Consider the following 16887-nt stretch of genomic DNA (forward strand, 5'->3'; position numbering starts at 1 on the left):
AGTCAGGTAGCATGATGCCTCCAGCTTTGTTCTTTTGGCTTAGGATTGTCTTAGCAATGCGGGCTCTTTTTTGGTTCCATATGGACTTTAAAGTAATTTTTTCCAATTCTGTGAAGAAAGTCATTGGTAGCTTGATGGGGATGGTATTGAATCTATTAATTACCTTGGGCAGTATGGCCATTTTCACGATATTGATTCTTTCTATCCATGAGCATGGAATGTTTTTCCATTTGTTTGTGTCCTCTTTTATTTTGTTGAGCAGTGGTTTGTAGTTCTCCTTGAAGAGGTCCTTCACATCCCTTGTAAGTTGGATTCCTAGGTATTTTATTCTCATTGTAGCAATTGTGAATGGGAGTTCTCCCACGATTTGGCTCTCTGTTTGTCTGTTATTGGTGTATAGGAATGCTTGTGATTTTTGCACATTGGTTTTGTATCCCGAGACTTTGCTGAAGCTGCTTATCAGCTTAAGGAGATTTTGGGCTGAGACGATGGGGTTTTCTAGATATACAATCATGTCATCTGCAAACAGGGAAAATTTGACTTCCTCTTTTCCTAATGGAATACCCTTTATTTCTTTCTCTTGACTGATTGCCCTGGCCAGAACTTCTAACACTATGTTGAATAGGAGTGGTGAGAGAGGGCATCCCTGTCTTGTGGCAGTTTTCAAAGGGAATGCTTCCATTTTTTGCCCCTTCAGTATGATAACTGGCTGTGGGTCTGTCATAAATAGCTCTTATTATTTTGAGATACATTCCATCAATACCTAGTTTATTGAGAGTTTTTAGCATGAATGGCCATTGAATTTTCTAAATTGCCCTCCAGAATGGCTGTGCTGACTTACATTTTAGTCTACCATATTTAAGTCTATTTTCTCATAACCTAATTAGCATTGAACAATAACAATTTTTGCCCATCATTGCTGATTTAATTGGCAAAAAAATTGTATCTTTAGTTTTATTTCTCTAGTTTCTATTTACTAAAGAAAATACTTCTATTCTTTGATTATTAGGGATGTCAAATATCTTTTCAAACATTCATTGTAAATTTTGTTTATATATCTGTGAAATACTTTTTAATACCCTTTTTTCACTTTCTCCAGGATTTTTTGCCCTTTTTAAATTGATTTCTATAAACTTTTTAGGAATTATTTCTATCAGTACTTTGTGTGTAATACATGTTACAAATGTTATTTTCCATGTTTGCTTTTAATCTCATTTTAATATATTTCAATATATAAAGTTTTAAATTTTATGCAGTAATTTTTACTTTTTTTAAACACACACACACACACACACACAGACACACATATGGCTTTGTAAGTGGTTTAGAAAAGCTTTCCTCACATCAAGAATATAGATATATTCTGTATTTCATTATAACATTTGTATAGTTGACTTTGTATTCTACAACTTTACTAAATTCAATTATCAATTCTAACAAGTTTTTGATGGTTTTCTCTATATGAGATCATGTCATCAGAAAATGGAGACAGTCTCACTTCTTTCTTTCCTATGAGGATGCTTTTTATTTCTTCTCATGCCTAACTGCTGTGGTCAGGACTTCCAGTACTATGGTGAAAATAAGTGGGGAGAGAGGACGTTTCTTTTCTTCTCTCTGATTTTTCAACTTTTCCTCACTGAGGATGATGTGAGCAATGGGTTTATCATATTTGGCCTTTATTGCGTTGAGATACATTCTCTCTATGCCTAATCTATTGAGAGTTTTTATTATGATACGGTGCTTAATTTTGTCAAATGCCTTTTCTATATCAATTGGGAAAATCATATTATTTTATCCTTAATTTTGTTAATGTGGTGTATCACATTTATTGATTTGTGTATGTCAAACAGTCCTTGCATCTCAGAAATAAATCCCACTTTACCAATTGTGGTGAATGATTCTTTCAATGTGTTTTTGAATTCAGTTTGTTAATATTTTGTTGAGAATATTTGCAGGTATGTTCATCAGAAATATTGGTCTATAATTTTCTTGTCCTTATCTGGCTTTGATATCAGAATAATGATAGCCTCATAAAATGGGCTTGGAAGTATTCCTTCTTTGCTTTTTTGGAGGAGTTTGGCAATGTTAACTCATCATTGCATCTGGAAGTTTTTCTTTCTATATGGTGTGAGGTATGGATCTAATGTTATATTTTTTCATATGAATTTCAAATATCTCAGAATTATTTATTGAATAATCTATCATTTCTTCCTAATATGCAATGTCCCTTAATATTATATATTAGACTACCATGTGTATTTATGTTTGCTATTGGACTCAAGTCTATTTCCTTGAATTTTTTTATTCTATTCTAATTCTTCACTATTTGATTATTATGGATTTATAGCATGTCTTAATATTTAGTAGAGCAAACATCCCTCTCACTGTTTTTTTCCATTTTTTTTTTACTGTGGTAAACTACATGTAACATAAAAATTTATTATTTTAACTATTTTAAATGGCTAAGGCTCCCTTCATTTTCAGTGGTATTAAGTACATTCATACTGTTGCTTAACCATCACTACCATCCATCTCCAGAATTCTTTTCATCTTGCACAACTGAAACTCTATACCCATTAAACAATAATTCCCCATTTCAACTTCCCCAGCCCCTGGCAACTACAATTCCATCATTTCTCTATCTTTTGATTCTCTAAATACCTTATATAAATGCAATCACATAGTATTTGATTTTTGTGACTGGCTTATTTCAATTAGCACAAGTCATCAAGATTCATCTATATTGTAGTATATATCAGGATTTATCTTTTTAAGGTTAAATAAAATTCCATTGTATGTATATACCACATTTTGCTCATTCATTCATCTATTAATGGACACTTGGGTGGTGTCTACCTTTTATTGTTTCTATTCTTTTTTTGTTTTTGTTTTTTTCTTTCTTTTTGGTCTGCCTGAGTTATTTCAGAAGACTTGTCTTCAAGTGCAGAAATTATTTTTTCTGCTTGGTTTAGTCTTTATTGAAGCTCTCAATTGTGTTTTTTATTTCATTCATTGAATTCCTCAGCTCTAGAATTTCTGTTTGGTTCTTTGTTAAACTTCTCACTTGAATCATGAATTGTTTTTCTGATTTGGTGTACTGTCCATCTGTATTCTCTTGTATCCTACTGTTTTCTTAACATGATTATTTTAAAATTTTTTTCTGGTATTTTGTGTATCTGTTAGTAGAGAGTTATTGTGTTCCCCTGGAAGTATCGTATTTCCTTGCTTTTTCATGTTTGATGTGTCACTACACTAATTTCTATGCATCTGGTGGAACAATTGCCTCTTTGAATTTTATGAAGTAGGTTTCATAGGGAAAGACTTATTGGCATGAGTAGGTCTTGGGGTGTCGGTTGGGTAGAATGCATTGGCTTTGGATCTAGGTGGATGCAGTAGTGTAGTCTCCATGTAGTTTGTTCCAACTGGAATCCATACTCGTGAATTTTGCAAGTGTTTCAGTGGCCTAAGCTATGAGAGCATGTGGTGGTAATGCCATGGCTTTGCCAGGTATAGACTTGCCGGACTGCCTCTCAAGTTGGGGGCACATGCATGCACATGACATGTCAGCTAACCTGGGGTCTGGATCACTAGGGTTGGAGCCATGGGTCTGTTACTCTGGCCAGGGGCATGGGCATGCAACTATTTAGCTGGCTTGGAGGCAGGTCTGCCTAGGATTGGATGGGCTTTTTTTTCTGGTCTGGCATGTGGGCACAAGACTGCTTAGCTACATTGGGGGCATATCTTTCAGCAGAGGCTTGTGGGGCTGTTTCTCAGGCCCTTAGTTCTGGTGCAGGGCATTCAGCAGGCCAGAGGCATGTCTGTGTTGAGAAGGGTAACTTGGGGCTCTTTCTTGGTCACAGGATACAGGCACAAGGCTGCTTTGCTGGCTTAGGACTATGTCTGCTGGGGGTAGCCCATGGGGTTGTGTCTCAGGCTCTGGGTATGGGGATGGCATGGGGTCATTGGGCAGGCCAGGGGTATGTCCATAAGGTTAATGGTGGGGACAGGGCTGTTTTTCAGGTCTTGGGTGGGGACACTTGTAGCTGCTCTGCTAGCCTGGGGGTGTGTTATCTACTTGCTGGCTTGTGGGCCTCTCCTGGTTGCAGGAGAGACACAGTGGTTAGGCCATTTCAACAGAGGTTTTGTCCTGAATGGGGCTGCAAGACTGTTTCTCTGGCTGGAATTGTGGGTGGTGGGGGTTGGTTTTCCTGCTATGTGGGACCAGAGACACAGCTGATCCTAGGCCCCAGTTTCACACAACTGGGTTTGTGGCATTCAGTCATTCATGTGGGCTTGGTGGAATGAAGAGACAGCTCCAGGGCTGGAGGGGTGCAATAGCAACTGGTCCCATGAGCAGGGTACACTCCACAAATGGCTCTGGTGTCAAGATGGTGCCATGGTGCAGCAGCTTGGCTCACAGTAGATGGGTAGGGAGTGGGGCGTGCACACCTTATGATCCTAATCTGGAGTAATGCAGCTTCATGAATTCCCAGCAGCTCCCCAAATAATGTTCAGGTTTTGGAAAGACTGTGCGATACTTCTGTAGGGAGGACTGCAGGTGCTTGTGGTGGCATTGGGGGCCGGTGGGAATCTTCTGCCTATCTTTTCCCTGAAATGGGAAGTTATTTCTGACTCCAGGCCCATATGCGTGGGGGAGATGGGGCTGCAGAAGCAGGGTGACTCCATGTGACTTCCTGGGCTTTCCAATCACCACAGGTACTTCTTTACTCCCTGCCTGTGCTTTAGTTTTCTCCCCTCAACATTCCAGCCAAATCTTATTTTTTTAATTTGTTGCCTTGGTCCTTTCTTCTCAAGGGTGAAGGAAATGAGTACCAGGCACCTCTAGTGTGCCATCTTGCCTATGTCACTGTAAATTAATTGGCTTCTACATTTTAGTTATTGTGAATAATGTTGCTATGAATGTAGGTGTACAAATAACTCCTTGAGACTCCACTTTCAATTCTTTTGACTATATACCCAGAAAAGGAATTACTGGATCATATGGTAATTCTAATTTTAACTTTTTTGAGAAAGTGCCATACTGTTTCCCACAGAGGTTATATCATTTTACTTTTCCAACAACAGTGTACAAGGGTTCCAATTTCTCCACACCCTCACCGAAACAATGATATTTTCTTTTTTTTTTTTTTGGTGGTAGCTATCCTAATGGATGTGTGGTGGTATCTCACTGTAGTTTTGATTTGCATTTCCATAATGATGAATGATGTCAAACACATTATATTTTCATGTTGTTATTGGCCACTTGAGTGTCTTCTTTGGAGAAATTTCTATTCAAATGTTTTGCCCATTTTGAATCAGGTTGTTTAGTTTTATGAGTTCTCTATATATTATGGGTATTAATTTGTATAAGACACATGGTTTGCAAATATTTCCTCTCATTCTTTGGGTCGTTTTACTCTGTAATAGTGGTTTTTGATGCACACACAAAATTTCCAAATTTTCCTGAAGTGCACTTTGTCTATATTTTCTTTTGCTGCACGTGCCTTAAGCATCATTTCCAAGTAATCATTGTCAAATCCAATATTTTGAAGTTTTAACCATGTTTTCTTCTAAGAGTTTTATAGTTTTAGGTCTTACATAAAGGTCATGGGTCTATTTTGAGGTATTTTTTGTATATGATGTTAGTTAAGGGTCCAACTTTATTCTTGTGCATGTAGAGATCCAATTTCTCAAAGAAAAAGCATGTAGTTGGATCATGTTTTTTGATCTGTTCTGCCAATCTCTGTCTTTGATTAGAGAGTTTAATCCCTTTACATTTAAAGTAATTACTGATAAGAAGGAACTTACTTCTGTCATTTTGCTGTATTTTTTTTGTATAGCTTTTCTAAATATCTGTAGCTTTGTTGTCCTATATTATTTTCTTTTGTGTTAAGTTGATTTTTTAAAATAGTGAAACATTTAAGTTATTTTCTTATTTATTTCTGTGTATATATTTTAGCTACTTTTTTTATGTGTTTACCATGGGCATTATAGATGAGCTCCCAGAGCTATAACACTATAATTTGAATTTATACAAACTTAACTTCCAGAACATTCAAAAACTCTACTCCTTTAACAACAGTTCCATCCCCATCTCCTTCCAGCTGTTGATATCACAGTATTACATCTTTATACATTGTGTGTCCAAAAACATGAAATATTTTTAATGCAATCCAAAGTTAAAATAATATTAGTTTTATACTAATAACTGTTTTTAGTAGAAATATTATTCTCATAAATCATTTAGAAAACAAAAAGTGGAGTTACACATCATGATTACAATAATACTAGCTTTTATAATTCCCTATGTATTTACCTTTACTGAGTCTTATTTCTTTATAAGGTTCTGAGTTACTGTCTAGTGTCCTTCCATTTAACCAGCAGGACTTCCTTTTGCATTTATTTTAGGGCAGATCTAGAGGTAACAAACTCCCTAAACTTTTGTTTATCTGGAAATGTCTCAATTTTTCCTTTACATTTGAAGTACAATTTTTCTGAATGTAAGATTCTTGGCTGACACTTTTTTTTTTTTCCACTTCGAATATATCAGCTCACTGGCTTCTGGCCTCCAAGTTTTCTGGTAAGAAATCTGCTATTAATCTTATTGAGGATCCTTGTGTGTGATGGATTGCTTCTCTCTTGTTGTCTTAAAACTTCTCTTTGTCTTTTAACAGTTTGATTATAATGTGTCTAGATGTGGTTCTGTTTGTGTTCATCCTACTTGGAGTTTGTTGAGATTCTTGGATGTTTACATTCATGTCTTTCATTAAATTTCAAAAGTTTTTGGCCATTATTTTCTCAAATATTGTCTTTTTTCCTTCTCTCTCTTGGACTCCCACAATATATATTGGTCTGCTTCAGGTGTCCCACAGGCCCCTTAGGCTCTGTTAACTTTTAAAAATTCTTTTTATCTTTCTGTTCCTCAGACATGTAATTTCCAGTGACCTATCCTCAAGTTTGCTGATTCTTTTTTCTGCCTACTCAAATCTGCCTTTGAATCCCCTTAGGAAATTTTTAGATTTTCGTTATTGTACTTAATTGTACTTTTTACTTTTCTGCTCCAGAATTTCTTTTTAGATTTTCTATGTCTTTATGGATATTTCCATTTTGTTCATGTATTTTCTACCTGACTTTCCTCACATCTTCCTTGAGTTCTTTGAGCATCTTTAAAACAACAGTTTTAAAGTCTTTGTCTGGTAGACCTGCCGTCTTTTTAAGGGACAGTTCTGTTGTTTTATTTTTTTCTTTTGAATGGGCAATACTTGCCAGTTTTTGTGTATGCCTTGTGATTTAAAAAAAAGAACTGAATTTGAATTAAACAATGTGGTAATTCTGGAACTCAGACTCTCCCTTTTTCCCCAGAATTTGCTGTTTTGTTTTTGTTTTTTGGTGGTTGTAGTCTGTCTCTGAGCTGAGGATTAGTCTTAGGTCTAAGCTTAAGGCATTGTCAGGGTTTTATTTTACTTTTTTTCTGAGCCTGTGCCTTCCCCTGTGCATGCATTGTGACTTTCTAATTTCACCTGTGAAGTGGTGGTTTTTGAATGTCTTAGTCTCTAAAGTCTGGGTCCCAAAAGAGAAATAAGACAAAAATAAAGAGGTTAAAAAAAAGTGTTGGCCCTTTAAATCCTTTGGAAGTCACTTCAGCCAGAGGGGGAGGGCTTACAATAATGTGAGGAGGTGCAATCACAATGGTTTCCACCTCTTTGCCTTCTCTGATTAGAAACAGCGATCAATCAGTCATCAGAGTACAGATGCAAGATATTTAGAGAACAGGGTCTTTTATTGCCAATCTGGCTCTTGCAAGTTGTAAGTTGCTCCAAGGACACATGCATAGCTGCCTGCCATGGTGCTGAGGGGTGAGGAGTAGCTATTACTGTGCTAAGAGATAAACATGACAGAAATTAACCAAAATTTATCATCCAAGCCTTCCCCTGAAAGTTGCAAACCTTCATAGAATTCAGATTTCCAAAATAGTTACATCAGACAGATTTTGCCAGTGCAATTGTTGTCTAAAAGGAGAGACAGATTTCTGAAACTTCCTACTCTGTTTTCTTCCTAGAATCCTCTAAATTCTTACTGTTTTCATAATAAATTAATTTTTGAGCAATAAATTGTACAAGTAAAATCCTTAACTCCCTGACATGGTGTGAATTTTAATTAAGGTTTATTAAATTAACTGATTATTTTATGGATGATTCATGCCTTAGATATTGATTCTCTACAACATGGGTTGCAACTACTGCCTGTCGGCCTGCTCCTGCTTAACACCTGCTTTTGTAAACAGTATTTTTTTGGGGTAGGGAACACAACCCTGCCTATTTATTTACATGTTGTTTGTAGTTGTTTTGGTATTACAATTGCAGAATTTAGTACTACTAGTAGGAACCATATGGCCTACATTATATAAAATATTTACTATATTTTCCTTTATAGAAAATGATTGTTAATACCTACTCTACAGAAACATGTATTCAGTTGGAATTTTTTAGTTCTTGCCACATAGGTGTTATGTATTTTATATTAGGTTCATAGATAAGAATTTAGAGTTTCTAATTGTAATTGTAAATATAATAATATTTTTCTAAATTTTTCCATTGGAGAAGAATTTTATATATTACTTTTATTTCTGGACTCTATTGAATTATTTTACTAATCCTACTGCTTTTAAGCTAATTCCTTAAGATTTTAATCAGTCAACAAATAATAGCACTTTTCTCCTCTTTCCAAAATTTTCATCTCTCAATTTTCTTTCTTTTTTTTCTTGACTTGGATAAGACCTCCAGCATAGTTATTCAATGCTTGGAATGCCACTTGTCGTTCTTCTTTTGTTCCTAACTTTAATAAGAATGCTCTTAATGTTTTGCTATCTAACACAAAGTTTGCTACAAATTTTTAATAGATACTATTTATCAAGTTAGGGAAGTTCCTTCTATTATTAGTCTTCTAAGATTTTTATTAACATTCTTAATGAGGGTTAAATTTTATCAAATAGTTTTTCTTCTTCATCTCTTAATATGTGAGTTACATAGCTGTTAGGGGAGAGAAAACCTACCGAGACAAAGTATATTACACGTTTAATATGCTACCCAATTCAGTTCACTACTATTATGCTAAGAAATTTTGTATGTGTATTTACAAGTATAACAGGTTTATGCTTTTTTTTTCTTATGCTATTTCCAATTTTGGTGTCAAGTTTGTACTTACAGAATGAATTGGGATTCTTTCTATCCTTTATATGTCATAGTACCATTTATGTAACTTAGGAAAAGGAAATACAGTCAACACTAACCCTACAATTGAGTGTTCCCATAAATCATGTTTTACACGAAAAATGTTATTTAAGTGTCACAGATAATTCCCCAAACATAATAATACCCACTGTAATCTAGGATGACAAATAGATTCATCAGACTTTTGGTTTGGCAGCAAAGCAGAGAAACAGGTGGTCTGTTACTGTAGCAAAAATAAAAAGAAAAGCTGACCACCTGGGCTGCAGGAAGGAAACTGTCTATCATAGGAGTTTGTCTTCAGAAAATTATTTTAAGTGAGATTTTCCTATCTTAGAAATGGCCTGTATTAGAAGTCAAATGTAGCCTTGAAGGTCATGAATGATTATGTATCAAGTAAATATACTTGCTTTGAAAATATTTTGCCTTACCTTATTAATTCCAGCACCTTCAGTTTTACTAATAATTCCTTTTAAGCTGAAAGCCTTAAGAATTTCTGTAGCCATATTGAGCATAACATTAATTTCTTCCTTTGTTTTCACAGTGACAGCAATTTCTGGGTGATCATACTCTAAGTAGCCTAAAAAATAACAAAATATTTTTAGATTAAATAAGAACATTGTTTTAAATGTTTTATGTGGACAATAAGCTAAGTTTCTGTTCTAAACCCATGGAATACCGCCCTCAACACAGAGAAATGTATCTCTTCCTGAAGGGGCCACTATGATCAATCATAATTCACTAGTAGTGACAGAGTTCTGCTGGATGTTTTCTTGGCAGCACTCATACTTGTGCCCAAGTCCATGGAGAAGGATAGGTAGCTTCGTTTCTAGGATTAACAGGTATACTTTTCTACCTGCACTGGACACTAGGAGGCTGCTCAGGGCTATATGTCTGGAGTTCATGACTCATTTTCTTATTCTGTGTGAATCAGAATTTTTAACTACAGATGATTGTGTGATTAAATACGGCTTCTGATTACTTCCTTTCACTCGTCTTAGGTCATCGTCCACTCAACCTGCCAGTGCATCTAGATGACTCATACATTTATGCTCTTCCGCCCATTTCATCTGGATTCCTGAAGTCCATGAAAATTTCATCTTAGAGTCTACATTTGGGCTTTTCCTTGACCATAACCTCTTATCTGGCTTGGTAACTACCTGTCATAGAAGATCTCTCAAATGACCTCATCTCCAGGTTTGCTGTGTCCTTTTGTAGCTCACCACATGGTATAAAATTTTCTTCTCCTCCTATACATGAACATTATACTGTAGGGTTGTGACTGTGCCACTCTTAAGATTTGTCCTGCGCCAGGAGCATGACTTGGCATGACTCAGAGAATAGGCTATTGCCATGTTTGACACTGGGCCTCCCAGCAGATATAACAGGATTCTGCAAGATTGTATTCTAATTTCAACTCATTTAAGACCTAAATCCTTAAATGGCAGCTCTGTGGCAAGTAGAGGAAAAACGTAACTTCTTTTCTTGTGTCACTCAGGAAGGTACATGTATTTCTGGTTTGGAAAAAAGTGGAATTTACAAGACTATAATGACATACATAATCATAGCATGCCAACTTGTCTAAAGAGAAATCAAAAGGCCTTCATTGTTGCATGAAGCAGAGAGAGAAAGTGTGAAGCGATATTACACTATTTCCATCTCAACTAGAAAATAAGATTGCATTGATTGTTGAGGTTACTCACTTCAGTATTGTTAGTGAGTAGGTTTCCTCAAAGATTAGCTCGAGTTATGAAAACCATTGCCTTTCTGAAGTGGTGATGATAAGAGATGGTCATGCTAAATAGGATGAGAGCTACTTACCTAGCTCTTTTATAGCATGTTCCATATTCCTTATCACTTGCTTTAATAACATCTAAGGAACAAAAGAAATGTTATCCCCATTGGAAAAACAGACTGTTATAAAATGTCCTTACATTTGCAACTGATGGATTTTTAACGTAAGTTAATAGTTTTAAGAGAAGTAGGATGAAGAGGTTTTCAGGGGTTCGAATTGAATTTTGTGCTGCAGCACTTTTTGCTTCAGCTAAAGTAATAGAGAAGATAAGAGGTATAACCTAGCCCAATTTTGAGATATCTGAAGGTGAGTCATGATTCTGAAAAGTGCAGGCATGGTATTAATTCCTAATATAATTTGGATGTTTGTAATATGAAATGTTATAAAACTTAATTTGTCAAAGGGAGCTAAAATTTAAGATACAAACATTAGCCCAACAGAAAATTGTAGCCATAAAACTAGTAAACTGATTTTAGTCTATGTTTTATGAACATAGGTAGGTACTTTCCCATTCGGCTTTATGAGAGCCCCCAGATTTGTGATTCCAGGATGGCTTGCAATCTTAAGGGATTAGAAATTTTGGCCAAGGTGAACAAAAGTAGAAATTAGGGATAATAAGACAATATTTTAGGGACTCAAGTCTTTTCATATTTTCTCCTGTGTGTCTCCAAATTCAAGTGCTAAATATCAGTGGTTAGAAAAGGTAATAAAACATAAGAAAATAGTTTTAAAGTTGCAGGAGGTGAAGAGAGGAAGATACTACTTTTTGTGTTCTACCACATATTGAATGTTCAGTTTCTCAATGACAAAGTTTTGGGCACATAAAATATAGCATTGAGATGTTTTAAATCGTCTTGAAAAGTAAATATTGCATTCCACATAGCTGACAAACTTATGGGCACATATCAGTTTTAATCTGTCTCAATCTAGAAAGTAAAAATAATATCTAGAATTTAGGCCTTAGAATTATCTTTCCTGCTTACTCACTATGGAACTTTGGGCACAATCATTTAACCTCTCTTGGCCTCCTTTTTCTCATCTGCATAATGACAAAATCAAACTAGGTTTCCCTCTATTTTAATTATTGTTTTCTTTACTTCTTTCTATTTGCTGAATCACTTGTTTTTATTTCCTTTACTGTTTAATGTGTAGAAAACAAGGATAGAGAGAGATGAAAGAAGCTTTTGGGCATTATGAGGAAGCCCTGTTTTCTCCACCCTGCCTTCACTTCTCACCTTCCAGTACTTCCTATTTTACACACCCATAGCCTGACAGATCTTAGAGCTTGCATTGGGAGAAAGCTAACCACTGCACATGGGTTTCGTGATAGCCTCCACAAAGACAGAAGTGTGTCTTATAGGAGCCTTGTAACTTGCTAATATGGCACGGTTCATTTCAGAAGGAGGCATTTGAGTAATTTAAATGTAATCTAGTTTAAGTTTTTAAAGAAATTAATTAGAAAACCAGGAGTCAAAGACATCTGCATATATGAACAGAAAAAAATGATGGATGAGGGCAACTGAGGGCTGAGTGAACTCTTTTCTTAGGATTTAAGGTTTTCTTACCTGTTTAATCTGTTTAGAACTTGTAATCTGATCAATTATGGTCATTATGTCTGCTTCACCTTGGACATAGCCTTTTAGTATTCCATACCAAAAGGTCTTCTGATGACTCATTCTTTTATCTATTATTTGCAGCAACTTTGGTGCTATGAGCTGAATTAAACAGGACTTCCATTAATATAAATTGCACAAATATCATTTTATGATATGTTGATTAGTTTAATCAAAATAGTTAATAATAAGAAATTAAGTGCCCTCAAAGGTAACTACAATAACCTGTCAAGGTTCTTTGTTATTTTTTTAGTGGTATCTTTATAACTTCATGACTATAGCTATTTCCCTATAACTAATAATTTGGGGGTACCTATGTGAAATTTATGACTTTATTCTTTACTTATTTTCCTTATAGAGAATTGGATGCTATTTTCAACTGGTTTCAATTCTTGGAAAACAATGCAATTAATCTTCTGTGCTTAGGTCATAAAATGACTAAATTACTGCCCTTTTTGCATGCTAAATCTCCTATAACACCTCCTACTTGATGGTCTGGTCAGGTGAGAAACCACCACAACCATACTGCCTGTTAGACCCCAAAATTAACTTCACTTCTCTGTGTTTGTTTGCTGAGGGTTGAAGTCTCCAGGTTATCAGCTACCATTGTGCAGTCCCCTAGCTTCTGCAGAGTTCATTGATCCCTTTGTTTTTCTATCTATGTTCCACAACCTCCATACTCTACCCTGCAACTACCTGCCACTAATCCCCAAAGGGTTTACACTCATCTTTCAAGATTCAGCTCAAGTATCACCTAATAAATGAAGTCTTTTCTCATTCTGTGCATACTCCTGTTTTGCACTTATCCTACCATATAACATTTCAATATCTAGATTACTCATGATTTTTCTTCTACAATAAGCTTTCCAGGGGAAGAGACAATATCTAATTCATCTTCATATTCCAAGGACCTGTGATTTAACATAAGACCATAGTTCAGAGTTTTCTGAATATATCAACAAACTTTTCTTAGGTGGTTTATTAGTTTCTTCATCTGAACTATTTGTTAGGCTCTGTATACCTTCCTATCAGAATTAATTCATCAGTGGAATACACTAGACTCGCCTTCCTCAGGTAAATTGCACTCTAGCACTACTTATGATCCCTTAGAATACCGAAAAAGCAGACTACTAGTTCTGTACTCTTTGACCTAGTTGATTTATGCCTCTCAGTAGCAAAAATGTTTTAAATTATTCCTTACATGTGTAAGAAAGATCTAAATGTAAAGATTCTATTAGTTTTATCTCCATACAAACTATGTTTTATTTAACTGTATCACTCACAGTGCTTATATATGCATGTATCTTGTTTGTGTATGAATAGTGAAAAAGATAGGAAAGAGAGCGTATATCTGCATTCATATATATACTTATTTGTGGAGGAGTGAGTTTCATGTCATTGAAATAATCACACAGAAAATAACCACCCATAATATTTGTTATAGAAACATGTTATTAGACAATCAAAGGTTATTTTTGAAACCATATTTCTATAATACTATTTGTATTTTTTCCTTGATTTGTATAAATGTAGGATATTTTCTTTGTCCCTATAAATAGTTTGCATGGTTGTTTTGTTAACTTCCATCTTTTATTCCCCAAATATCTATAAAAATAAACATTACATGGAGGTTAACTTACACTTGCATTAATATAGAATTTCTCATGTGCTGTCTATTTAAAGGAAAAGTTGTGATGAGTATTTCTATACTTTCACATGCTAAACAAATTCCTAATATAATTGGGATGTTTGTAATATGAAATGTTATGAAACTTAATTTGCCAAAGGAAGCTAAAATTTAAAATATAAACATTAACCCAACAGAATATGTTAACCATAAAACTAGTAAACTAATTTTACTCTATGTTTTATGAAACAATCAGTAGGAATTAGAAATTGCACGATTTACTGGTTCTTTACCTTGAAAATGCGTAGTATACGAATAAATTGAACAACTTTTATAAAGACTATTACTTCAGTCTCATTAAAAATATACTTAATGGTGTCTATTTCAATAAGTATTACATGTAAGATGCCAATTAATGTAATTGCTAACTCGAATATGTTCCAGGCATGTGAAAAAAAGTCCTTCCTCATTGCTGCTATCTGTTGATTTAAAAGGAAATTACATTATCATGTTTGTTTCTGCTTTTACTACACCATTTTCCACAATAATTTAAACATCATGTTAGGCTTTTCTCTTATCTACTCCACATGTATGAAATATCCTCAGGAAACCAAAATCAAACAAACAAGTTCATCAAATTTATCTTGTAATAAAGGAATACTCCTAGAACTATTAATTTAGGATTGGGTTTAAAGGACAGGTATAATGAAAACAAACAAATGTATATAATGACACCAGTAAAAAGTAGCGACAATGGAAAGGCAAATTCAGACAAAAATGTAGTACGCCAGGGTGTTTTAATTTAAAACAAGTTGCCCTAAATGCCATAAAAATCCTGGGGGTTGCATCCATTTTTTATTATTTTATAATTTATATCCAAAATGATGATTCTGAGTAGTCAAAACAAAATTAGTTTATGTTTGTTGTGACACGTGTGGGCAAAGTTTTTATTAAAGTAGTTCAAGATTTAAAAATATATTTATTAAAAGATTATGCTTTCTTCACTAAATTCACTTGTGTAATTTCAATCTGGGATAATGCAGAATAAGTTATTTTTAATTTCTCAAAAAAATTCGATGCCCTCTCTCACCATTCCTATTCAACATTGTGTTGGAAGTTCTGGCCAGGGCAATCAGGCAGGAGAAGGAAATAAAGGGTATTCAGTTAGGAAAAAAGGAAGTCAAATTGTCCCTGTTTGCAGATGACATGATTGTATATCTAGAAAACCCCATCGTCTCAGCCCAAAATCTCCTTAAGCTCATAAGCAACTTCAGCAAAGTCTCAGGATAAAAAATCAATGTACAAAAATCACAAGCATTCTTACACACCAATAACAGTCAAACAGAGAGCCAAATCATGAGTGAACTCCCATTCACAATTGCTTCAAAGACAATAAAATACCTGGGAATCCAACTTACAAGGGACGTGAAGGACCTCTTCAAGGAGAACTACAAACCACTGCTCAACGAAATAAATGAGGATACAAACAAATGGAAGAACATTCCATGCTCATGGGTAGGAAGAATCAATATCGTGAAAATGGCCATACTGCCCAAGGTAATTTATAGATTCAATGCCATCCCCATCAAGCTACCAACAACTTTCTTCACAGAATTGGAAAAAACTACTTTAAAGTTCATATGGAACCAAAAAAGAGCCCACATTGCCAAGTCAATCCTAAGCCAAAAGAACAAAGCTGGAAGCATCACGCTACATGACTTCAAACCATACTACAAAGCTACAGTAACCAAAACAGCATGGTACTGGTACCAAAACAGAGATATGGATCAATGGAACAGAACAGAGACCTCAGAAATAATGCCACATATCTACAACTATCTGATCTTTGACAAACCTGAGAAAAACAAGCAATGGGGAAAGGATTCCCTATTTAATAAATGGTGCTGGGAAAACTGGCTAGCCAAATGTAGAAAGCTGAAACTGGATCCCTTCTTTACACCTTATACAAAAATCAATTCAAGATGGATTAAAGACTTAAACATTAGACCTAAAACCATAAAAACCCTAGAAGAAAACCTAGGCATTACCATTCAGGACATAGGCATGGGCAAGGACTTCATGTCTAAAACACCAAAAGCAATGGCAACAAAAGCCAAAATTGACAAATGGGATCTAATTAAACTAAAGAGCTTCTGCACAGCAAAAGAAACTACCATCAGAGTGAACAGGCAACCTACAAAATGGGAGAAAAATTTTGCAACCTACTCATCTGACAAAGGGCTAATATCCAGAATCTACAATGAACTCAAACAAATTTACAAGAAAAAAACAAACAACCCCATCAAAAAGTGGGCAAAGGACATGAACAGACACTTCTCAAAAGAAGACATTTATGCAGCCAATAGACGCATGAAAAAATGCTCATCATCACTGGTCATCAGAGAAATGCAAATCAAAACCACAATGAGATACCATCTCACACCAGTTAGAATGGCGATCATTAAAAAGGAAACAACAGGTGCTGGAGAAGATGTGGAGACATAGGAACACTTTTACACTGTTGGTGGGAGTAGAAACTAGTTCAACCATTGTGGAACAGTGTGGCAATTCCTCAAGGATCTAGAACTAGAAATACCATTTGACCCAGCCATCCCATTACTGGGT

The 16887-nt window shown here is 35.1% G+C and overlaps 1 protein-coding gene across 1 annotated transcript in view; it reads right to left on the reverse strand.

Moving 5' to 3' along the window:
- SLC9C1 (solute carrier family 9 member C1) overlaps window positions 1-16887 on the reverse strand; it is a 137187-nt gene that overhangs the window by 39223 nt on the left and 81077 nt on the right. The window contains 4 exon segments of the mRNA XM_008978792.4: window positions 9659-9807; window positions 11049-11100; window positions 12588-12737; window positions 14556-14741. Coding sequence (XP_008977040.1) covers window positions 9659-9807; window positions 11049-11100; window positions 12588-12737; window positions 14556-14741 — 537 coding nt within the window.

This window comes from Pan paniscus, chromosome 2, assembly GCF_029289425.2.
Source record: "Pan paniscus chromosome 2, NHGRI_mPanPan1-v2.0_pri, whole genome shotgun sequence".
NCBI lineage: Eukaryota > Metazoa > Chordata > Mammalia > Primates > Hominidae > Pan > Pan paniscus.